The following is a 24321-nucleotide window of genomic DNA, read 5'->3' as shown; positions in this document are numbered from 1 at the left end:
GGCGCATGGTATACTAACCATCTAGAACATGTCCCCTTCGGTCCAATTAATTTGGCCCTGCCTAAACCCCACACTAACAACACATGTAGCAAACACGAATTAAACAACCAAGTAGAAACCAAGATTGAAGCTTCCAAGCAAGCACCACCCGACAACCCCAACGAGTACACTATCCAACAGAATGAAAAAGGAATTAAAAAGGACAAAAAGAAAAGGGGAAAAACACCGGCCGTGGCCAGTTCCCACTACATAACGCGCCACACGTTTCCACACCGGGGTCAGCGATGGCAGGCCGCTCCCGCCAACCAAACTGAACGCACGGTCGCACGCTTCCGTGCTCCGGCGGCCGGAAACCGACCGGCGACCATGGCGTCGCCACGCCGCGCCTATCTCCCACTCCTCGCGCTCTGCCTCGTCCTGCACCTGCGCCACGCCGCGGCGCAGCAGGCCGACGAGCGGCAGCTCCTACTCGAGGTCAAGCGCGCGTGGGGCGACCCGCCGGAGCTCGCGTCGTGGTCGGCGGCCACGGGCTCGCCCTGCACCGGCTGGGCCCACGTCTCCTGCGACGGCGCCGGCCGGGTGACTTCCCTCGCCCTGTCGAACGTCACCGTCTCCGGCCCCGTCCCCGACGCCATCGGCCGGCTCACCGGCCTCGCCACGCTCGACCTCAGCAACACCAGCGTCAGCGGCGGCTTCCCGGAGTCCCTCTACAACTGCACGGGCCTCACGCACCTCGACCTCTCGATGAACAAACTCGCGGGCAACCTCCCAGCAGACATCGGCCGCCTCGGGGGGAACCTCACCTACCTGGCCCTGAACGGCAACGGCTTCACCGGCGAGGTGCCGCCCGCGCTGTCCAAGCTCAAGAACCTGACGGTCCTCGCTCTCGACAGCAACCAGCTCACCGGCACCATCCCGCCGGAGCTCGGGGAGCTGACTGGCCTCCAGACGCTCAAGCTCGAGCACAACCATTTCGGCCCCGGCAAGCTGCCGGAGTCGTTCAAGAACTTGGCGAAGCTGGCCACTGTCTGGCTAGCCGGATGCAACCTCACCGGCGAGTTCCCGAGCTACCTCCCGGACCTGTCGGAGTTGGTGTGGCTTGACCTGTCGACCAACGCGTTCACCGGGAACATTCCACCGTCGATCTGGAACCTCACCAAGCTGCAGATGTTGTACTTACACTATAACAACCTCACTGGTGGCGTCGTCATCGATGGCGCCATCGGAGCGGCGGGTCTAATCGAGATCGACCTGTCCTACAACAAGCTGACCGGCGCGATCCCGGAAAGCCTCGGAACATTGACGAAGCTTAGCAAATTATGCTTGAGCGGCAACGGCTTCTCCGGCGAGATACCGGCGAGCCTCGCCCAGCTACCGTCGCTGGTGTTCCTGTGGCTGTTTGAGAACAAACTCACGGGGGCGCTTCCGGCGGAGCTCGGGATGCACTCGCCGTCGCTGAGAGACATCCAGGTCGACGACAACGACCTCTCCGGGCCGATACCTGCGGGGGTCTGCAAGAACCGCGGGCTGTGGATCATCACCGCCTCCGGCAACCGCCTGAACGGCTCGATCCCGGCCAGCCTCGCCAAGTGCCCCGCGCTCATAAGCCTGCAGCTCCAAGACAACAAGCTTTCCGGCGAGGTGCCGGCCGCGCTCTGGACGGAGACGAAGCTGATGACTCTGCTTTTGCAGAACAATGGAGGGCTCACCGGCACCCTGCCAGAGACGCTGTTTTGGAACATGACGAGGCTCTACATCATGAATAACAAGTTCAGAGGCAGCCTTCCGTCGTCGGCGGCTAAGCTGCAGAAGTTCAACGCCGGGAACAACTCCTTCTCCGGCGAGATACCCGCGGGGCTCGCCGCCGGCATGCCGCTGCTGCAGGAGTTCATCCTGTCGTCCAACCAGCTGTCGGGCGCGATCCCGGCGAGCATCGCGTCGCTCGGTGGCCTGACGCAGATGAACTTCAGCAACAACCAGCTCACCGGCGAGATACCGGCGGGGTTGGGCTCCATGCCGGTGCTCACCCTGCTCGACCTCTCATCCAACCAACTCTCCGGCAGCATCCCGCCAGCGCTGGGATCGCTGAGGCTGAACCAGCTAAACCTGTCATCCAATGACCTCGCCGGCGAGGTCCCGGAGGCGCTCGCTGTCCCCGCCTACGACCGAAGCTTCCTGGGCAACCGCGCGCTCTGCACGGGCGCGGCGTCGTCGGGGAACCTCGCCGGCGTGGGCTCGTGCCTAGCCCGGTCATCCGACAAGGTGTCACCAGGCCTCCGCATCGGCCTTGTCGCCGCTGCCGCCGCGCTACTCGTCGTCATCGCGGCGCTCGCCTTCTTCATCGTCCGCGACATGAAGAGGCGGAAGGGGCTCGCGCCGCCCGAAGAGGCCTGGAAGCTCACCCCTTTCCAGCCGCTGGACTTCGGCGAGGGCCCCGTGCTGCGCGGGCTCGTCGACGAGAACCTCATCGGCAAGGGCGGGTCGGGACGGGTGTACCGCGTGGAGTGCCCCAGCCGGAGCGGCGCGAGCGGCGGCACGGTGGTGGCCGTGAAGCGCATCTGGACCGGCGGGAAGGTGGAGAGGAAGCTGGAGCGGGAGTTCGAGTCGGAGGTGGAGGTGCTCGGCCACGTCCGGCACACCAACATCGTCAAGCTCCTGTGCTGCCTCTCCCGCGCGGAGACCAAGCTCCTCGTCTACGAGTACATGGGCAACGGCAGCCTGGACAAGTGGCTCCACGGCCACAGGTGGCCGGCGCCGGCTGGGAGCTCGATGCCGGCGAGGGCCCCCTCGGCCAGGCGAGCGCCGCTGAACTGGCCGGCGAGGGTGAGGGTGGCCGTGGGCGCGGCGCGGGGGCTGAGCTACATGCACCACGAGTGCTCCCCGCCGGTGGTGCACCGGGACGTCAAGTGCAGCAACATCCTGCTCGACGCGGAGCTCAACGCCAAGGTCGCCGACTTCGGCCTCGCCAGGATACTCGCCGAGGCCGCCGGCACGACGCCGCACGACACCGTGTCCGCCGTCGCCGGAACCTTCGGCTACATGGCTCCAGGTACGCACCGATCACCTCACCTTGATAGTAATCCTCGACGCCGAAATTTCTTGCAGCTCGGTGGCTCATATTGTTCGCCGTGGTCTGATTGCAGAGTGCGGGTACACGAGGAAGGCGAACGAGAAGGTGGACGTGTACAGCTTCGGGGTGGTGCTGCTGGAGCTGGCCACCGGCAGGGAGGCCGGCAACGGCGGCGAGCACTGCTCGCTGGCGGAGTGGGCGTGGCGGCACCTGCAGTCCGGGAAGAGCATCGCTGACGCGGCGGACGAGTGCATCGGCGACGCCAGGCAAAGTGACAACTTCGATGTCGTGTTCAAGCTCGGCATCATCTGCACCGGCGCTCAGCCGTCGACGCGGCCGACCATGAAGGATGTGCTGCAGATACTGCTGCGATGCGAGCAGGCGCACCGGAAAAACCTCGACGAGAAGACGGCCGTCTCCGAGTACGACGGCGCCCCGCTGCTGCCAGCAGTGCGAGGGGGCAGCCGCCGGAAACGGCTATCCAACGCCGCTGACGGCAAGGGTAGCTTCGACGATGTCGTCTGACGAAATGCCGTAGTGACGTTGTAAGGTTCAGTAGTAACTAAGTAGTAAGACAGTGCAGTTTCAGAGCAGAGCAGATAACAATGGTGGAATGTTGTACACAGTGTGCCAGCCTTGAGATGAGCAGTTGCTTGAAGTGGATCAAATTCAGACAAAACTAGTATTATTCTGAAGACAAAGATGAGCATTCAGACATACATATATGTATATACTGGAGAAACCAGGCAACATAAAAAGATGGTTAAATTGGATGATGTCGATCCCCATCTTTATTGGGAGGAGAAAATACAAAAAAAAGGATTAACAAAATGTTATGGATTACAAAACACCACCAGACAAGGGGAAAAAGAATCGGCAGAACAGGAATGGCATTGTCCAAACCTCCATCTCCATATGTTCCTGCCACTGAAACTTTTATGCCATTAGATAAACCTCCAAGCTCTTTGGCGCTATGCTAGCTACATCCCGCTGCAGACGCACCGGAGAGTGTCCGCAGAATAGCCGAAGAACGTAAAATTCCACCACCAGGCGATTAGGAAGGTTCGAAGGGAAAAGAAAAGAAAAAAAACGGAAGAGAAGAGGCTGCTACACTCTGGGTTCAATCCATCCATCGGGCTCGTTACCAAGAAGACTAGTAGATATCAGCGTACTGGGAGTGCGAAGCGGCGAGGAGAGCAGCTCCAATGCCAGAGCCGTCATTGGCCAGCTTGGCAACCAGCGAAGAAGAGGCCTCGTCCCCGAGGAGATCTGAAAGAGTTGCCTCTAAGCAGCTGCTGAACTTCTTGTAGTGCTCATAGAGCCCACCGTCCAAGGCAACCACGGTCCTTGGTATCGGGCTGCCGTCGGTTGGCACCTTGTCCCGGCCTAGCTTCTTCAGGATGCCATATATGCCAGCAGCGGCCAAGCGTGCGCCGCGCTCTGCAACGATGTCACATATGTGACGAGTAATGTATCTTACTTCCAGGGAAGTATCCGCAACCTAAACATGAGATCAGCATGTTAATCAATGGTCACTGAACAACTTTTGTATCCACTTAGGTTGAAACAGTCGTACCCCAACGATATCCTTTAGCTTACTTCCCAGAATTTTAAGGTCATGTGATGCATCATGGTGCATGGCAGACATATCTGGGGTCCTGCAACATAAGATTTAGAATAAGAAAACAGCAGAAAAGTTTCTACAAATAGATAGTACTCTTTATCGTAATTGGGTAAATATTCATCAGGAATTATCACCGATTAGTGGTGTTAATGGCAATGGAAAGCTTCATCTGGTATCAAGAATGGTATGCTACTCAGTGCATCCATCTATTAGTGACCTATATAATCTATTTACCCCCAAGTAAATACTTTTATTAGTTCTAACAAGGAGAAGGTGAAAATTACTCATTAGGCCACTAGTCAGACTTTATGATAGGTTTGACAAAAACGAACAACAAAACAAACATAAGTTTGGCTTTGGTTTCGAATTGTCTTATAATATTAAGGTGTGACGAAACAAACTCTATCTAACTAGACAATTGCACAGGCCATCCATCTTATAATATTCTAATACGATTCAAAGCTTTGAATTGAACACAGCCGTGACAAAACAGAGCATTGACCAGAAGAAAAGTATTTTTATCACCGGCAATGATCAATCAGCATTAAGTTTAGAATATTTGTCACTTCACATGTATAGCTTCAAAGGCACGCAACTTCCCAAATTTTGTAAACTGTGGGCCTTACATGGACTAGTCAACACATGTAACAATATTTAGAAGTGACACTGCTTCCTTGTGCAGTTTGACTATTATTGGCACTTACCTTTTTTTAAATAAAAAATTCTTGATATGTGTTTAGCTAACAAAATAAATAAGAGTTTTTTCCATGTCAAGAAGCAAGAATGAAAAGCTCAGTGACCAACGGATCAAGTATTACCTAAGTACGAATGGCAGTTCTAGCTTAGCTGGAACAACATCCCCAAATAATGCAGCATCATGAGCCAATTTCAGTAAGATTCTTCGCACAATCTCTCCAAGATACATGCCGGAAATCAACTTTTCATATATCTATCATACAAAATATATTAGTACAGTTCAGCACAAAAACGTGAATGAAATTGAAAGCACCATCGAGATAAACACCTGTTCTCCAGGGTTCAAACTTTCGAAGTCCAATGCTTTGTCGTATTCTGAAAGTGGAAGCTTGTCCGATTTAAAGCTTCCCCATTCCGTGTTGATTACCTAGAGAATACCAAATAATTCTATGGTTAAAAATACAAATTATAAGAGAGACTAATACAACACAGCAGTGAACATCCAATGTTTCATGGGGCTTTTTACTTTAAGCATAAGGAATTTCAAACACTAACCATATTTCCGGATTTCGGCAGTAGTCCAGTCCACTTAGGAATTGCATTAGCATGCTCAACATATGCTGCATTTGTACCAGTGCCCAATATTATGGCAGCAACCACATCATTATCCATATATCTCCCACCAGCCAATGTGCCGACTGTGTCATTAACCTACAAAACATCAACAGTCAGCCTGAGAATACAAGTTTTTGGACACACGGCCATGTTTGTTCGCATTCCATTAAGAGAGAAAATATTAACAAATAACCGAAGTAGCATCAGAATACACAGAAATTAGCATTGTCTTATATACAAGAGTCAACCATAGATATGGTGTATTACCAGTGCTGAAACTTTCATATCCAGCCCCTGCCTCTCCATGGCCTTGCTCAACTCAGCCACAACATCCTCACCAACCTGATTAAGGAGTAACCAAAGAACACTTCAAAATCAAGGCAATTGCGGTTATTATGGAAAGATCGACAATTGGCTCAGATACCATATACTATTTGTACTTCAACACTTAAATTCTGATTGGCATATGAAACTTACGATACCACTTAAGACCAACAATTGGCTTCGATACCATATACTATTTGTACTTCAACACTTAAGTTCTGATTGACAAAAACGAAGAACAAAACCACTATAACTTCAGCACTTAAGTTCTGATTGGCATACGAAATCAAGGTTTACCACCAGAAACTTGCCAAGGGAATCAATGGATTTATAAGAATATCCAGTGGAACTTATGCTAACTAATGTGCTAGGAACTGCTCAACAAATGCTGTGTAGTGTTTTGAATTTTACCGCGCCGTTGATTGAAAAGCCCTTTGTCCACTTGATGAGTGTTCCTGATGATATTGATAATTGGTTTACCGGAAAGGAAAAGGTGAAACCCAGCTCTCTCTGCCTCCCCACTGGGAGGTGGAACTCGTCACCTTCAGTTTCAATAAATTTGGCCAATACAGAAGCAATGAAATCAAATAGTTCCTGTAATAATAATTCAAGTTAAATTAGCAAACATGCATGCAAATTTGCGACTCCAGGGAGCTTGAAAACTGAATACCAGGTACTCACCAAGGAAGTTCCGACCATCAGGTGTGGTGGAATAGAGACTTCCTGATACTGTTGCTTGGCAACACGTTTCTCCCTTCCTCCAAGTTGGACTCGCAGAACACGGAAGTTGGTACCTCCAAGATCCAATGCATAAAACAAGCCATGTTCGTCTCTGCAGAAATAGCACCCAAATGATTAAACAATAAAGCTATACAAGTCTAGGAAAAATGTCCTGTTTTTCAGAGAATTGCATGTAGTAATAGATAGACAGGTTACAATTTGTCTTGAGAAACTAAGCACATAACAGATTATACTTGGAGAGGATGAGTTCTACTGGTGGATATATAATTGAACAAAGAAATTGGTGAAACAAACCAGTCACATAAGAACTTCTGTACAGATTTCACATAATTGGGCATATGGGAGTAATCCTGAGTGAACCATCCCTGCCATAATCGGTTACTACATCCCACTGATGGCCTATTGAGAAATGAACATCCACACCAGCTCATGGAAATCTCATGTGGTGGCATGCTGATTGATCGAAAATAAATAAATCCTAAATCACCAAAATTCAGACGACCATACGATCAGCAAACAGGGGAAGCGCCAGAGCGAGATCGGTCAGTTCATATGCGTATGAGATAATAAAAGGATCACATCCTTGCCCATGATGATTCACCGAGAACCAATGGAGGTCACCTAAGAGGCGACGGTGTTCCTGAATTCGACCTGAATCGCCGCAAGGGGCGATCTCGGCACAGAAATTCACACTAAGATCCGCACATTTCACCGTACGGCCAGTCATATGCCTAATCAAGAGCAGGAGGGGAGAATTCCCGTCGCGTACGCGGCCAAGGAACGCGCAATTCATCGACAGGCAACTTTCCCGGCGTCAGACGGCGCCCTCCGGATCACGAGGCCCACAAGTCAACCCGACGACTAAAGGCTAAGGATCGGGTGGGATCGGATCAGATCGGGAATGGGGACGGCTTCCCTTACCCGGTGGGGAGCTGGTCGACGTAGCTGATGAGCATCTTGAGCTGGGAGTGGATGTCCCCGCGCAGGCCGCGCTCCATCTCGAGGACGAGCGCGTCGGAGATGCCCCGCAGCAGGGCCGTGGGCGTGGCGAGCGTGCGCTCGACGTCCTCGATGACGGCCGCCACCTTGCGCTTCCTCTCGGCCTCGGCCGCGCCGAGCAGCTCCGCGTCCCTGCGGCGCCGGCGCCGGCCGAGCACCACGGCCGTGCCGACCGCCGCGCACACCACCACCGCCGTGCCCACCGCCGCCGCCTTCCCCATCGTCGCGCCTGGACTGGATCGGTCGTCTCCCTAGCGCCCGGACACGAACTCCGCTCTGGATCCGGAGGCCAGGTGAAGGGGGAGGGATCGCTGGTTCCCCGGGCGCGGGCGGAGGAGAGAAAGAGAGGGGGGAGGGCAGCCACTGGCCGGGCGTTTTAACCGCTACCACTTTTTAACCGTCCCTTCTTCCGTCGTCCCCCCGCTTGCCTCGGCCCCGCGGCATTTATGATCCACCTATCATGGCCCGGACGGCCACGATCCGTCCCCCGCGCCACGTGGACGGCCGGATGGGGGTCTTTGGACGGAAGCGGATCTGGGTTTTCCTTTTTGGATTACCGAACGGATTTACCTGGATATACATCGCGGTGAAAAGAATCCTTTCCTGTCAGGCCGTTGACTTGTGGTGCGGGCCCGCGTGTCGGTGGGTGCTGCTTGGAGGGTGGGGAAGGCTTGGGAGGAAAGTCAGATGCGTAGAGAGAGGGTAAAAAGGATTGGGAAATACGGGTGAACGTGGATCGGCGGGGCCCACCGGGAGTTCGGTGACGGGAGGGTGATGTCATCCATGTGGGGGAGGGGTGGTGCCAGTAGGGCCATAGGATCAACCGCCACCAACCGTCCGCTGCGGGGCGGAGCGGCTACGCCTCGGCGTTCGTTCGTTCGTTCGGCTCGACCGCGACGCCGACGTACTACCGGCGACTTGTTGCCGAGCCCACGCGCGACGCGAGGATTACAGTACAGTTGAACGGTATATCGTACCGTATCGTGTCATATCAACCTATGCCATCCACGGACATTGTATACACTCAACGCACGCACGCACGCATGCAATCTCTACCTCTATCAGGCTGGACATAGTGGGGAGTAATTTAGACTAGTGTCATATGAATGCATCACACTAGTCTAAGTTACTACTTTTATAGTGCAAAGTAACATATTAGTAGTGTCATATGTGGCTTCATTTAATGACTCGTAGACTCATTTTGTCTTGGAAAGCGCTATGTTACAGTAACATATTATGTTACCACTTCTCATTAACTACATGCCACATAAGCAAAAATTTCTCGAAGTGCGCTATGTTACTATCTAAGTTACTCCCACTATGACTAGCCTCAGCACCTGACTGCGTCGGCACATCATCTTAAGTTTGACGAAGCCATCACACACACCTCCGTAGTCGACGAAAACGTCCCCTCCCATTGAACGAGCGTCGTCGAAAAGTTTGAAATAAATCCAGTAAAATGCGGATCACCGGTGCCAAATCTAGGACTTGAACTCTGGACTGGTTCAACCATAAAGAACCTAATCATCTGAGGTATGCTCAGTTCGTGCAATACCAACTATTTCAAAAGGCTTGCATGATGGTGGAAGATTCGGACGAGGACATCCAGCACCTCAAATTCCTCCTCTTTTGCTTCTAAGAGATGTTGGGCCTGACGATCAGTTTCTCTAAAAGTGAGGTCATGGTCATGCGATACTCGAACGCAAAGAAGTATCGGATTGCGAACAGGCTCAACTGCCGGTTGGGTTCATTTCCCACGAGCTATCTCGGCATGCTGATTAGTGACTCCCGCATCTTGGAGAAAGACCTTTGCCCAGCAGTTTCCAAGGTCGAGCATAGAGTGGAGCCTTGGCAAGGGCGTTGCCTGTCCAAGGCGGCGAGAGTAGTGCTCATCTACTCATCCATGACAAGCCTCTTGATGTATTTGATGAGGTCTGGATCCTTATGGGATGTTTTCTACTAGATCCAGTGGCGAATCTATGGTGTAAATGGATGACATGCTCAAACTCTAATTGTGCTATTGAGATGGGTTGGGAAGCAGCCGATTTGCTTCGCCGGGCTTGATCATTGGTAGTAAAAAGAGAAATTACCTCTGTTGGAGGGCAGGCTCAAGCCTGTTAAAGCATGTCTAGTATATTCGTCCCTGACTGGATCCTTGTATAAAGGCCGTCGCGGGCTTCCTAGGGCCCTTGTATAAAGGCCGTCGCGGGCTTCCCAGGGCCAGAGGAATTGATGCTCCTCTGGGAGATGAAACTGCCTTCAAAGATTAGGATCTTCCGTTGGCAGTTGATGCGCAATCGACTTTCATCTAGAGTAGAAGTGTTAAAGCGGAACAGACCTGGGGAGGGGACATGTCCCCTTTGTGACGTGCCAGAGGACCCCAACCAGATTTTCTTCATGTGTCCCTCCGCACATTTCATGTGGAGTTATCTTAGGGAGGCTGTAGGTGGCAGTTGGTGCCACGCCAACCTTCCGGACATGTTTCGAAAGGTCCTTAGTTTTCAACCCTAGTGCGGCCAGTTCTGGGTGGTTTGTGGGTGCTCTTGCCTGAACACTTTGGAACATTGCAATAAATTGATGATTAAACATGTGATCCCTGTGCGTGTGACTGACGCTGTATACAAAATGTGTGGTTTCTTACAGCTTTGGAGGCTGCTTAGCAAGCGACTTGCTCGAGACAACATCGACCGGATCATCACCGAGCTTAGGTCCATTGCCTCGAGTCTTGCTCCCCCGACCCCTCAGCCACCGCGCGAGCCGGATTAGCTTATCTATTTTATGTAGGGGTGCTTGTGTTGTGCCCCCAGCAAAAGTTATTTTATTTTCTCGTTATTTGGCTACTCGAACCTTCTTGCTTGCTACTTGTCGGACTTGATGTGGTGCTCGTTGGTTGCTTTACAATATAAAATTGGGGAAACCCTTTTACATCAAAAGGCTTGCATCAGTCGTCATGAACATCGTAATAAACCAGTACACGAGTCTTGGTGATTGTTATAAAAATCCCTTATAACAGCATGGCAATTCTATTTATTTCCACATGATAATTTTGGGTGTTTGGTAGAAAATACTAAAATATTGATGTCAGTTTTTTATGAATTTTTCATATAATAAATCGTCCATATGAGGATCACACCTAAAATACGATTTAGTAGTCATGAGGGGCAGTGCTATGTCTCACTTACAACGAGACCTTTTTTTTTGAGACAACCACACGAAGCTTTATTAGTTCGTCACAATGTTTACAGGGACGGATGGTAAATTCCCGGGGTGCCCTAACCACACATGGCGGCCACCACCGAGAGAAAAAGCATGCTTCGCTAAGTTGTGAGCTTCTTGATTGGAGCTCCTAAATTCATGACTAAAACTGCAAAAATCAAAAAGCGCAGAGTGGTCTATAATTTCATGTACAATTGCACCGGAGATAGCTGAGTTATCCCGCTGTAAATCTTGCACCACCACTTTGCAGTCTGATGCAACTTCAATCCTCCTCTCATACAGATCATCCGCCAAAGCTAGGGCTTCTCTGATAGCCAAAGCTTCCAAAGTAGTCGGGTGAATGATGTGATTGAAACAGAGAGTCGAAGCCCCCAAGAATAGGCCACTGTCATCTCTGCATATTGCATCCACAGTCCCAAATCCAGCGTTGGACACCGCAGCATCCACATTTAGTTTCGCATTGCCCGTACTAGGTGACACCCATGACGAGGAGCGTACCACCGCCGGCACCTGGTTCCTTGGTGGTTTGTTATTGACAACCTGCAGCTCGGCCAGATATTTGGTAATGATAGTATTGACTGAGTTTGGTGCTTTGAAAATATTCTCGTGAATGGCCTTCCGTCGGGCTCCCCAGATTGCCCATAAAGTAACGACTAGGTGATCAAACAGCTCCCTTGGGAGGATTCCATTCATAGCAAACAGCCACTCCTTCGGATTATCTTCCCCCTGATTAATCATATGTGATACTAACTCCTCAGGCGCCGGAGCCCATACACTTGCCGCCATCGGACAATAGATAAGCGCATGTTTCCTTGTATCGACTGCACCGCAGATTGGGCAAGTGTCTTCCGTAGCCATATGCCGGTGCTTCAACAGAGTGCCTGTAGGCATCGACTGTCGGGCGAGACGCCATACAAACACTTTCAGCTTTGAGGGAACCTGCAAGTGCCATATCAGAGACCATTTGCTGTTTTCGTCGGGATCATACGAGGTGCTCCCTTCCACATCGACCAGGGCATCATGGGCGTGTTTTAGTCTCAGTATCATCCTGTACGCCGAGCGTACACTGAATCCTCCGCGGGGCTCCTCATGCCAAGCCCGGAAATCATCGACCTGGCGTGTGCATAGCGGGATCCGCAAAATTGCGTCCGCATCTCCCTGAGTGAAAACAGACCGGACCAAAGCCTCATTCCAGCTTGCCGTTGTATTATCAATAAGCTCTGCAACTCTAACTGGAGCGTCTGGTTCTAGCGATGGGGCAGGACACTTAAAGTTGTCCCGAGGAATCCAGTTATCACGCCAAATGTTGGTCTTTTCTCCATCCCCTATTCTGCGAACAAGACCGTGTGCCAAAACATCTCGCCCATCCAGAACTGCCCGCCAAATTTGGGAGGGGTGTGAGCCAAGTTCCGCTTGAAGCAAGGAGCAGTCTGGGAAGTATACCGCCTTAAGAATTCTGGCGCTTAGAGAAGTGTCATCAGTGAACGTCCGCCAGGCTTGTCTCGCCAGCAGTGCAAGGTTGAAGATCTCCATGTCACGAAACCCCAGAACTCCCAGATGTTTTGGCATGGTTATAGTGTCCCATGCAACTCAGCAAGGCTTTCTCTTCCCTTGTTTCGAACCCCACCAGAACTGTCGGATGATGGAGTTAATATTGTCACAAAGACCTCACGGCAGTCGGAAGCATGCCATGGAAAAGACTGGAATCGCTTGTGCTACTGACTTGATTGGAACCTCTTTCCCAGCAGATGAAAGCAGCTTTGCCATCCATCCCTTAATCTTTTCCAAAACCCGGTCTCTGAGGTATTTGAGAGTACCATTCTTCGAATGACCCACGTCAGTCGCCATGCCCAGATAACGCTAACTCAGAGATTCATTTTGGACATGCAGGGTGTGTTTTATATTTTCCTTCAACTGTGTTGGGCACCCTTTGCTGAAAAAATTGATGATTTCTCATTATTGATCCTTTGGCCCGAAGCACGACAATATGTATCAAGTAGGTTTGACACCACATTTGATCCCTCCAAACTCGCCTTGAAAAGCAGCAGGCTATCATCTGCAAACAGAAGGTGATTTACGGTTGGAGCCGTAGGAGCCACCTTGATACCTGATACTGATGATTCAGAACTTGATTTAAGGAGGCACGAAAGGCCCTCTGCTGCAATCAAGAATAGGTAGGGGGAAATAGGGTCTCCCTGCCGGATACCTCTTGTTGGTTTAAACGATTCAAGCTTTTCACAATTGAAACACACCGAGAAAGAGACTGAAGAGACCATACCCATAATAAAATTTATCCAATGATGATCAAATCTGAGCTTGGTCATGATTCCTCTCAGATAGTCCCACTCCACTCTGTCATAGGCCTTCATCATGTCCAGTTTCAAAGCGCAAAAGCTGTTTGTTTTTGACCTAGACCGCTTCATAAAATGTAAGCACTCATAAGCACATATAATGTTATCCGTAATCAGCCTTCCGGGGACAAAAGCAGACTGTTCCTCAGGCAGAATCTCTTTTAACCTATTTGCAATGACCTTCGAGGCTATCTTGTACAAAACATTGCACAAACTAATAGGACGGAATTGAGCAAGAACTGTAGGATTGGTTACCTTTGGGATCAGGACTAGTACTGTGTCATTGATAGATTCCGGGCTCTTCTCGCCCTTTACAATTTTGAGCACTATCTCTGTTACTTCGTTGCCGCAGACATCCCAGTGTCTCTGATAAAAGTGAGCAGGAAAACCGTCCGGTCCCGGGGCTTTGGTAGGAAACATTTGGAATAATGCTGTCTTGACCTCCTCTTTAGTGTATGGGGCACAGAGCTTTGAATTCATTGCGGATGTCACCTTCCTGGGCACGTGCGAAAGTACTTCCTCCATGTCCCGCACCCCCTCCGAGAGGTACAAGCTCTCGTAGAAGCTCTTTGCTAGCGCCTTCAGCTCCTCCGGATCAAAGATCTCAACTCCCAAGGAATTCTGAAGTGCCTTGATCATGTTTTTTTCCGCCGCATATTGGCTCGTACGTGAAAAAAAATTGTGTTCTTGTCTCCCGCCGCAAGCCACTCAATACGAGCTCGTTCTCGTCACATAATCTCCTAGCGATGGTATAGCTCTATTAGCCGCTCGTTAATCTTCAACTCTGTGTGGGACGGGCCTAGTCTCGTTGGATCATTTTTTAGATCGACCAGCATGTCCTTTAGTTTTTTATCTCCTTCTTGACACTCCCAAAGGTATCCCAACTCCACCTTCTCAAGCCCTGCGCGAGACCCTGCAGTTTGTGCCGCAGTTCATCCACTGACGTGCACGGGGGTCCGGTCCCCCAGCCCGCGTGTATACAATCCTTAAACTCATCATGCGTTTCCCACATCAATTCATACTTGAAAGAGCGCTGAGTCCGATCCGCAACATCCTCCTCTACTCGAAGCAACAGCGGAGAGTGATCCGACGTGACGCCCGTCAGGTGTGTGATAGAAGCCAACGGGTATCTAGCTAGCCAAGAGGTATTGGCCAAAGCTCTATCAAGCCTGCACTTGGTGTAGCTGCCTCCTACTACTTTCTTCTCAAAAGTCCATTGGTTACCTCTATAGGCCAGATCCAGCAACATGCAAACATCCAGTACTTCACGGAAGGCTTGTATCTGAGCATTACTCCTCTGTCCAATACCTTGGTGTTCTTCTGGACGTAAAACTTTGTTAAAATCACCAATGCATAACCAAGGGAGGTCACTCAAAGTGCTAATATTCTTTAAAGTCGTCCATGTTTGGTGCCTCAAATGAGTTTGCGCCTCCCCATACACACATGTCATTCTCCACTTGGCCACCCCCTGTTCCTCAACAGAGACATCGAGATGATAGACGGAATAACCAAGAATTTCAACATTTATTGAATTGTTCCAAAACAAGCCAATGCCACCACTTCTACCTTCACTACTAACATCGTAAGAACTATCATAACCAAGCGTTCCAGCCAACGCTTCTACCCTAGTGCTATCCATCTGAGTTTCAACAATGCATAAGAGGGTAGGGGTAAATTGTCTCGCGAAAACGCGGAGCTCTCGAACCGTCGCAGCTTTACCCGAACCATGACAGTTCCAACAAAATATATTCATTGGGCCCGGCGGTGCTTCTCGAAGGAGCCCGCCAAAGAAGAGACAGTCCTGCCAAGACCGCCAATGCTGTTCTCTTCATCGTCCTCTATTGATGATCTTATCTTAGGTCTCTTTGTATCGTGCTTGCTGCGGGGGCTTTGGGGAACAAGCGGAGGTGCAGGAAGTTGTAACGTTTCATTCCCTCCCGATGTGGTTGCTGCAGTAACCATTGACTTCACCTCAGCCGGCGCCCGCTTTCTGTTGTTTTCAGCTTCAGCCATATCCATATCAGCTTCATGGACAGCTTTGTCCTTCCCAGAGCTGCCGCCATCATGACCAGGTCGGGCACTGTTTCCTCGTCCACCACGTCCTCCCCGACGTCCTCCACGGCGACCCCGACCTCCACCAGGGCCCTGTCCAGTACGCATTACCCAAGACGCCCTAAGGTCCTTGTAAACCAGAGCTGAAGGGGGGTGAATGCCACTGCCGTGCTCCTTAAACAGGTGGCCCAACGTACCACATACCGCACACCAGTCAGGTAGTTTTTCATATTTGACTCTGTAGATCTGACGTCTCCCATCCCGTATCATTGATACTGCATTCTTCAGCGGCACATTGACATTAATCCGTACCCACACACGGTGGAAATTTCCAGCAAAATCCTGTGATTGGGGTTCGGCATACAGAACATCCCCAATTTTTGCTGCTAATTGTGGCACAAGGTGGGCATATAGGGGTGGAACATCATGTATTTGCACCCATATCTCAATTGTATCCAGCTGAACCGTGGATGGCTTTGCAAGTCCATCATATGGTTTTAAGATCACTGCATCTCCCCTAAAGTGCCACGGCCCCTCCATTGTAACTCGTTCCCAATCTCCTAAGCAGGAGAACTGGACTGTATACAAATTATCCTCCAGCGGCTTGAACTGAACCTCCTGGGCCAGATCCCATGCAGCTCGCATATTTCTGAAGAACCAAAACTGGCTATAGGTCTTGGCCGAGTGAACCTTTGTGAGCGCTATCCAGCGAGCTGCCTCCGGCGGGGCCTCCTTCTCATCAAAAACAACATCATCCAGGTCCTCTTCCCGAAGACCAAGCTCTTCCATCAATGCTGCCACCTCATCCGTCGCCGTTGGTCGCGCTGAAGCCTACCCTGAAGCTCCGTCTGAAGCCATATTCGCCAAACCCTAACCCGATCGAAAACGAACCAGGCCTCCTCTGCAAACCCCCAAATTTCTCCGCCTCCCACAGTCCCACCTGATCGGCGCGCCACAGGGACGCACCCGCTCGCCGTATGAGAGCCTGGGATTCGTGGCGTAGATCGGGAAAACCAGGTCTCAGACGGCGGCGATGGAGATCGCCCCGAGAGGATACAAACCCTAACTAGAGGGAAAATCTTTACTTACAACGAGACCTAGCGTGCTATCGCGTCAGGCACCTCCCTAAATGGGCCGGCCCAAGCGCGTGGGAGTTCATGGCCTCGTTTTATTTCATGGCTTTTCTTTTTCTTTTTCTTTTTCTTTTTTTACTTTCATTTGTTCGTCCAAATATTCTAAATAAATATATTACAAAAAACACTTTACTAAGCAAGCATTAGAAAAAGTTAAGTTTATAAAGAAAATGTTTCTCAAGTATGTGATAATTGTTACAAAAAATACATTGTGTGTCAAAAAAGTTGAACGTGTATTTAAAAAATATTAATCAAGCATTTGGAAAAATGTCAACCAAGTACATGAAAAATGTTAATCAAGCATTTGAAAGATGTTAAATATGTATAGAAAAAATGTCGACCATGTATTAAAAAAGATGTCAAATTTATATTTGAAAATGTTTAATCAAGCATTTGACAATGTTAGAATGTGAATAGAAAAACATGTTAACCATGTATTAAAAAAATGTTAAAAATGCATTTGAAAATGTTAATCAAACATTTGAAAAATGTTATGTGTATAGAAAAAATGTTGACGTTGTATGCATAAAATTGACAACACATTTGAAAAAAGTAAAATGTGTAAAAGAAAATGTTTCTCATGTATTCAAAAAATAAACAATGTGTATGAAAAAGGTTTATCATGTATTTAGAAATTGTTAATCAAGCCTCTGAAATATGTTAAATAAGTATTTGAAAATGATAATAAAGCATTAAAAATGTTAAATGTGTATAGAATTTTTTAACCATGTATTAAAAAAATATTAATGTTGTAGTATTCGAAAAATGTTGATGTTGTATTTGAAAAATGTTAATCTTGTATTTAAAATATGTTAATCAAGCTTTTCAAAATGTAAAAATGTGTATAGCAAAAACGTTGACCATGTATTAAAAAATGTAATATTGTATTTATAAATGTTAATCAAGAATTTGATTTTTTTCTATGACTATAGAAAAAAATATTGAATATGTATTAAGTGATGTTAAACGTGTACCTGAAAGTTTTCTTGGCGAATGCAAAAAATGTAGAATGAAAACCAGAAGGAAAAAAATTTGAAAAAGAAACCAAATATGCCGTAGAAAAGAAAATGAAACATAAAACTGGAGAAACAAGTGCAAAAAGAAAGGAAAAAAATAAAAGCCAATAAAGGATCAAACAAAAAAATCTGATGCAAACCAAGAAAGAAACAAAAACAAAAGAAAAAAGAACAAAATGAGAAATAAAAAAACAATTAAAACCATGAAAACAGTAAAGGAACCTATACAAAAGAAATAATCTTAAGAAAACTGGTGAAAGATAAAAAGAAACAAAGAAAACTGAAGAAAATTGACGGAAATGTGAAAAAGATTAAAGAAAATTGAAGAATTAAAAAAATATGAAAAAAGCTTGTGATGACTGAGAAAAAAAGAAAATGAATAATGAAAAGAAAGAACTAGTGAATACCAAGAAAATCAATGAAAACCAAAGTTATATCAAAGATTAATGGAAACTAAAAGAAAAAACTGGTTGAAAACTAAAAAGAATCAAGTAAAAAATAAAATAAAATGATAAAAAACTCTGAGCAGGAGCGAACATTTGTCAAGCTGATTTGTTTTGAAATGGATGAACCTTATTTGCATTTGTGAACTTTTTTCTAATTCGTGAACATTTGTTCAAAGTTCCTCAATATTTTTTTAACTTTGCAAACATTTAATTTCCTGAACATTTTTGTGAGGTCACGTACCTTTTCTGAAATTCATGTATTGTATTTGAATTCATGAACATTTTTATAAATTCAGAAACACTTTTGGAAATTCATGAATATTTTTTGAATTTGCAAATATTCAGTAGGTGAGCGTTTACTCTTTCCCCCGGACAGATTGGGGGATAGGCGCATTCCGCCATCCATCCGCCAAATGCTTATGCGGAAGGAAATATTTAGCCCAACAACTTCCTCCCACGCGAGGGCAATGGTGCTGTTCGCAAGACTTTAGATTCTGTCCCAATGGCGAAGCTTGAAAAGCAATCTAGAGGGGACCCAAATTTCAAAAGAAAAGCAAAATATACTTTCTCCGTCCGGATTTATTAGTCCCCGACGCATTTTATGCCAAACTTTAATTGCCTATGTGACTAATATGCTACAAATGTATACCATTAGATTTTCATTCACAAGAATACTCACGACATTATATTATATTATTAGTTTAATTTATGATCAAAGTTTCACTCAAAATACGATGCAGCCCAATAAATCCGGATGGAAGGAGTATGTAAAAACAAACAAGGCTTACATGACTTTTTAATTTACTTTACTCATTTTATTTTCCCTTTTTATAATATTGCCAACTTTATAAAAACTTGCAAACATTCTTTCAAAGGTATGAACAGTTTTCAAGTTGGCGAACATTTATTTAATTTCATGAACATTGTTTTGGAATTTACAAAAACAAATCAGTATACTTTTCAAAATCAGATACTCGTGGTTCAATAATTTAGTTTTCAATTTATGAACATTTTTTGAAAGTCAGGAACATTTTTTGAATTAATGATTTTTTTGGAAATTCATTGACATTCTTTGAATTCACTATTTTGTGGAAGGCCGACCTCTTCCTCGCTCGTGAAACACGGTCAATGGAATTGTTGTGTGTATGACTGGCACCTCCATCCCTATGGCGAAGCCTGACGAGCAATCTAGATGGGCCCAAATTTTAAAATGAAAGCAAAATATATTTTCTTCGTCCAAGTATATTAGGCCCCAACGCAATTCATGCCAAACTTTGATTGTCTTTATGACTAACAAAATATGATTAATATGCTTAAATATTTATACCCTTAGCTTTATATGCAAAATAAGATTCTCACGTCATTTTATTTGGATAGTTAAATTTATGATCAAAGTTTGAGATTGAATACGATGGGGCCCAAAACATCCGAACGGAAGGAGTACATGAAATTAGAAGAGACTCACATGGCTTTTTTCCATTTTTTTATTGTTTTCATTTTTCATTTCCTTTTTCCTTTTTCCATATAGTAACTATTTAAAAAAATTATACAAGAAACAAACAAACAATTTTTTAATTCATGATACTTTTTAAAAATTATGGATAATTTACAAAAAATATTTTTTAATTACAAGAATATTTAGTTTAGTTCATGAAAAAAAATCAAATTCACAAACATTTGGATTAGTCAACATTTTTAAAGCTACCTAAGATTTTTGGAAATTAATGAATATTTCTGAAATTATTCAATATTTTGTAACTTTATGAACATTTTTGAAATTTGCGGGCCTTTTTTGAAAGCCACGAGCATTTTTCAAGTTGATGAAGAGTTTTTCAAATTCATAAATTTTTTTGAATTCGTGAACCATTTTGAAATTTATTAACATTTTCTGAAATTATTGAAAAAAGCGAACTTATTGATTTTTTATCAATTCTAGGACATTATTGAAAATCATGAACATTTTTCAATCTCACAAACATTTTCTAAAATTCCCAAAAACATTTATGAATCTGGGAAGCTTTTTTGAAATGCATTTAAATTTCCAAAATTTAATAATGTCATTTTTCATTCTTGAGCATTTTTGTGAAATTCATGAATATTTTTGAATTCACAAAACCTTTTTCGATATGACAAACATTTTATTTATTTAATAAACTTTTCTTTTTTCAAAAAAGGAAACGAAAAAGCCTGAAATTTTGAAACTTTTTTAAAAAATCAAAACTTTGGAAGGTTGAATGTTTTTTTGAAGGAAACAAAAAAAGAAAAATATAACAAAAAACATAACGAAAAATAGGGCACCCGTACCCGCAATGGGCCGCCCCGAAGTGTGTGTGTGTGTGTGAGAGAGAGAGAGAGAGAGGGAGATCGGGCAGCCTCCACGCCAAGATGAGATGCATTTGGAGGGGGCTGCCCCTCTCTTCTCTATATATAGGCACAAGGAGGGGTGGCAACCTTGGAGGAGGGTCTGCCTCCTCCTAGAGCGGCACATCAAGGAGTGGGCCCCACCTCGGATCCTAGTTGCACCATATGGTGGCTAAGCCACCCAGCCTAGGGCTGTCCCACTAATGGGCCATAGAGCCCATGCGGCTGCATCTCCACATGAGCCTTGCCTTGGGGCTAGCCCATGGCGCCCTAGACATCTCTCCGGAGGCTCTGAAAAATTCTAGTAGCTTCCTTGCTTCCAGGTGGTCTTTCTAGGATTCCCGAAGCTTTTCTGATTTTCTCTGAAACACTTTCGGTTTCTCCAAAGCACTTCGGGTTCCCTCTCCGAAACTCTTTCGATAATCGCAAAAAATTTCGAGCCAATTTCTGTGTAGCTCCTAACTCTTCTAGTACTAAACAGATTGATGACCCTTAAGCTTGTGATCCCCACTGGTTTGGTGAAGTGTAGACATGAGTCGAAACTCCTTCCGGTGAATGATCAATAGCGAAACCATGGACATCTATATTGATCCCTACACCCACACGAATTCATATCGAGTGGACTTTTTGTTCCCATGTGCTATTTCTTTTGCTTCACGATACATTCAAAAACTTGAGGTGAGACTTATTGGTATCCACGTGAAGCAAACTCTCAATCACTACACAAAGTTATCCTCGTTACTGGTTTTATTCTATTTTATCGTTTTCGCATTCTGACATCCCCGTGGTCACATCACTCCGTGTTTGGCTAGACAATGATGGATACCGTAATACCGAGAGGGCCCTAGCAATATCTCTCCATCGTTGTTAGGAGTAAATCTTAATCTTGAGCTATCAAGTCCCTTGTCGTACTATTCTTATGCAAGTTAAATGTGTCGTTAGGATCACCCTATCATGAGTAACGTTTGGGAGAGATGAGAGGGAATGACCTGGTCGCATGGGCACAAACCTCACTTAGGCCTTGTACAATGTTATGTGTTTAGAGAGGTGCTTAGAAAAATAAACCGGCTTTTTTTGAAGTATCAGTGCCTATTTCTACAGGAGGGATGCCTAATTAAGTGTCTACCCAGTACAAATAAGCACCCGTGCTTAAGAAAAGTGTGGTTTATTTCTCTAAGCACCTCCCCTAACCACCTTGCATTGTACAAGGCCTTAGCTGACTAGGAGAGAGAGAGAGAGAGGGAGGGAGAGAGAGAGAGAGGGAGGGAGATCGGGCAGCCTCCACGCCAAGATGAGATGCATTTGGAGGGGGCTGCCCCTCTCTTCTCTATATATAGGCACAAGGAGGGGTGGCAACCTTGGAGGAGGGTCCGCCTCCTCCTAGAGGGGCACATCAAGGAGTGGGCCCCACCTCGGATCCTAGTTGCACCATATGGTGGCTTGGCCACCCAGCCTAGGGCTGTCCCACTAATGGGCCATAGAGCCCATGCGGCTGCATCTCCACGTGAGCCTTGCCTTGGGGCTAGCCCATGGCGCCCTAGACATCTCTCCGGAGGCTCCGAAAAATTCTAGTAGCTTCCTTGCTTCCAGGTGGTCTTTCTAGGATTCCCGAAGCTTTTCTGATTTTCTCTGAAACACTTTCGGTTTCTCCAAAGCACTTCGGGTTCCCTCTCCGAAACTCTTTCGATATTCCCAAAAAATTTCGAGCCAATTTCTGTGTAGCTCCTAACTCTTCTAGTACTAAACAAATTGATGACCCTTAAGCTTGTGATCCCCACTGGTTTGGTGAAGTGTAGACATGAGTCGAAACTCCTTCCGGTGAATGATCAATAGCGAAACCATGGACATCTATATTGATCCCTACACCCACACGAATTCATATCGAGTGAACTTTTTGTTCCCATGTGCTATTTCTTTTGCTTCACGATACATTCAAAAACTTGAGGTGAGACTTATTGGTATCCACATGAAGCAAACTCTCAATCACTACACAAAGTTATCCTCGTTACTGGTTTTATTCTATTTTATCGTTTTCGCATTCTGACATCCCCGTGGTCACATCACTCCGTGTTTGGCTAGACAATGATGGATACCGTAATACCGAGAGGGCCCTGGCAATATCTCTCCATCGTTGTTAGGAGTAAATCTTAATCTTGAGCTATCAAGTCCCTTGTCGTACTATTCTTATGCAAGTTAAATGTGTCGTTAGGATCACCCTATCATGAGTAACGTTTGGGAGAGATGAGAGGGAATGACCTGGTCGCATGGGCACAAACCTCACTTAGGCCTTGTACAATGTTATGTGTTTAGAGAGGTGCTTAGAAAAATAAACCAGATTTTTCTGAAGTATCAGTGCCTATTTCTATAGGAGGGATGCCTAATTAAGCGTCTACCCAGTACAAATAAGCACCCGTGCTTAAGAAAAGTGTGGTTTATTTCTCTAAGCACCTCCCCTAACCACCTTGCATTGTACAAGGCCTTAGCTGACTAGGAGAGAGAGGGAGGGAGAGAGAGAGAGAGAGGGAGGGAGATCGGGCAGCCTCCACGCCAAGATGAGATGCATTTGGAGGGGGCTGCCCCTCTCTTCTCTATATATAGGCACAAGGAGGGGTGGCAACCTTGGAGGAGGGTCCGCCTCCTCCTAGAGCGGCACATCAAGGAGTGGGCCCCACCTCGGATCCTAGTTGCACCATATGGTGGCTTGGCCACCCACCCTAGGGCTGTCCCACTAATGGGCCATAGAGCCCATGCGGCTGCGTCTCCACATGAGCCTTGCCTTGGGGCTAGCCCATGGCGCCCTAGACATCTCTCCGGAGGCTTCGAAAAATTCTAGTAGCTTCCTTGCTTGTAGGTGGTCTTTCTAGGATTCCCGAAGCTTTTCTGATTTTCTCTGAAACACTTTCGGTTTCTCCAAAGCACTTCGGGTTCCCTCTCCGAAACTCTTTCGATATTCCCAAAAAATTTCAAGCCAATTTCTGTGTAGCTCCTAACTCTTCTAGTACTAAACAGATTGATGACCCTTAAGCTTGTGATCCCCACTGGTTTGGTGAAGTGTAGACATGAGTCGAAACTCCTTCCGGTGAATGATCAATAGCGAAACCATGGACATCTATATTGATCCCTACACCCACACGAATTCATATCGAGTGAACTTTTTGTTCCCATGTGCTATTTCTCTTGCTTCACGATACATTCAACAACTTGAGGTGAGACTTATTGGTATCCACGTGAAGCAAACTCTCAATCACTACACAAAGTTATCCTCGTTACTGGTTTTATTCTATTTTATCGTTTTCGCATTCTGACATCCCCGTGGTCACATCACTCCGTGTTTGGCTAGACAATGATGGATACCGTAATACCGAGAGGGCCCTGGCAATATCTCTCCATCGTTGTTAGGAGTAAATCTTAATCTTGAGCTATCAAGTCCCTTGTCGTACTATTCTTATGCAAGTGAAATGTGTCGTTAGGATCACCCTATCATGAGTAACATTTGGGAGAGATGAGAGGGAATGACCTGGTCGCATGGGCACAAACCTCACTTAGGCCTTGTACAATGTTATGTGTTTAGAGAGATGCTTAGAAAAATAAACCGGCTTTTTCTGAAGTATCAATGCCTATTTCTATAGGAGGGATGCCTAATTAAGCGTCTACCCAATACAAATAAGCACCCGTGC

The 24321-nt window shown here is 46.8% G+C and overlaps 2 protein-coding genes across 2 annotated transcripts; one reads left to right on the top strand and one right to left on the bottom strand.

The window, feature by feature from the left end:
* Positions 1–241: 241 nt before the first annotated feature.
* Positions 242–3771, top strand: LOC147992205 (uncharacterized). The gene is made up of 2 exons (XM_087528565.1): positions 242–3049; positions 3144–3771. Exons 1-2 carry the CDS (start codon positions 367–369, stop codon positions 3593–3595), a joined length of 3135 nt encoding a protein of 1044 aa, XP_087384691.1. The 5' UTR covers positions 242–366; the 3' UTR covers positions 3596–3771.
* Positions 3730–8488, bottom strand: LOC147992204 (hexokinase-5). Its single transcript, XM_087528567.1, has 9 exons — positions 7992–8488; positions 7011–7161; positions 6741–6923; positions 6273–6347; positions 5946–6101; positions 5719–5817; positions 5513–5643; positions 4647–4728; positions 3730–4571 (listed from the first exon to the last, which is right to left on the bottom strand). The coding sequence occupies exons 1-9, from the start codon at positions 8288–8290 to the stop codon at positions 4224–4226; spliced, it is 1524 nt and encodes a 507-aa protein (XP_087384693.1). The 5' UTR covers positions 8291–8488; the 3' UTR covers positions 3730–4223.
* Between the last annotated feature and the right edge of the window lie 15833 nt (positions 8489–24321).

Source organism: Triticum urartu, chromosome 1A (genome assembly GCF_056163025.1).
Source record: "Triticum urartu cultivar PI428250 chromosome 1A, HENAU_Tu73, whole genome shotgun sequence".
Classification (NCBI taxonomy): domain Eukaryota; kingdom Viridiplantae; phylum Streptophyta; class Magnoliopsida; order Poales; family Poaceae; genus Triticum; species Triticum urartu.
Note: the sequence above shows the minus strand (reverse complement) of the source record. Positions and strands in the feature narration are given on the sequence as shown.

Bases quoted from the DNA above. Each gene is read 5' to 3' on its own strand.
- LOC147992205 (XM_087528565.1), top strand. From the start codon at position 367: ATGGCGTCGCCACGCCGCGCCTATCTCCCACTCCTCGCGCTCTGCCTC. The intron at 3,050-3,143 runs GTACGCACCGAT...GTCTGATTGCAG, and splicing joins CTTCGGCTACATGGCTCCAG to AGTGCGGGTACACGAGGAAG.
- LOC147992204 (XM_087528567.1), bottom strand. From the start codon at position 8,290: ATGGGGAAGGCGGCGGCGGTGGGCACGGCGGTGGTGGTGTGCGCGGCG. The intron at 5,644-5,718 runs GTGTTTATCTCG...TTTGTATGATAG, and splicing joins GTTTGAACCCTGGAGAACAG to ATATATGAAAAGTTGATTTC. The intron at 4,572-4,646 runs GTACGACTGTTT...TCTCATGTTTAG, and splicing joins AGCTAAAGGATATCGTTGGG to GTTGCGGATACTTCCCTGGA.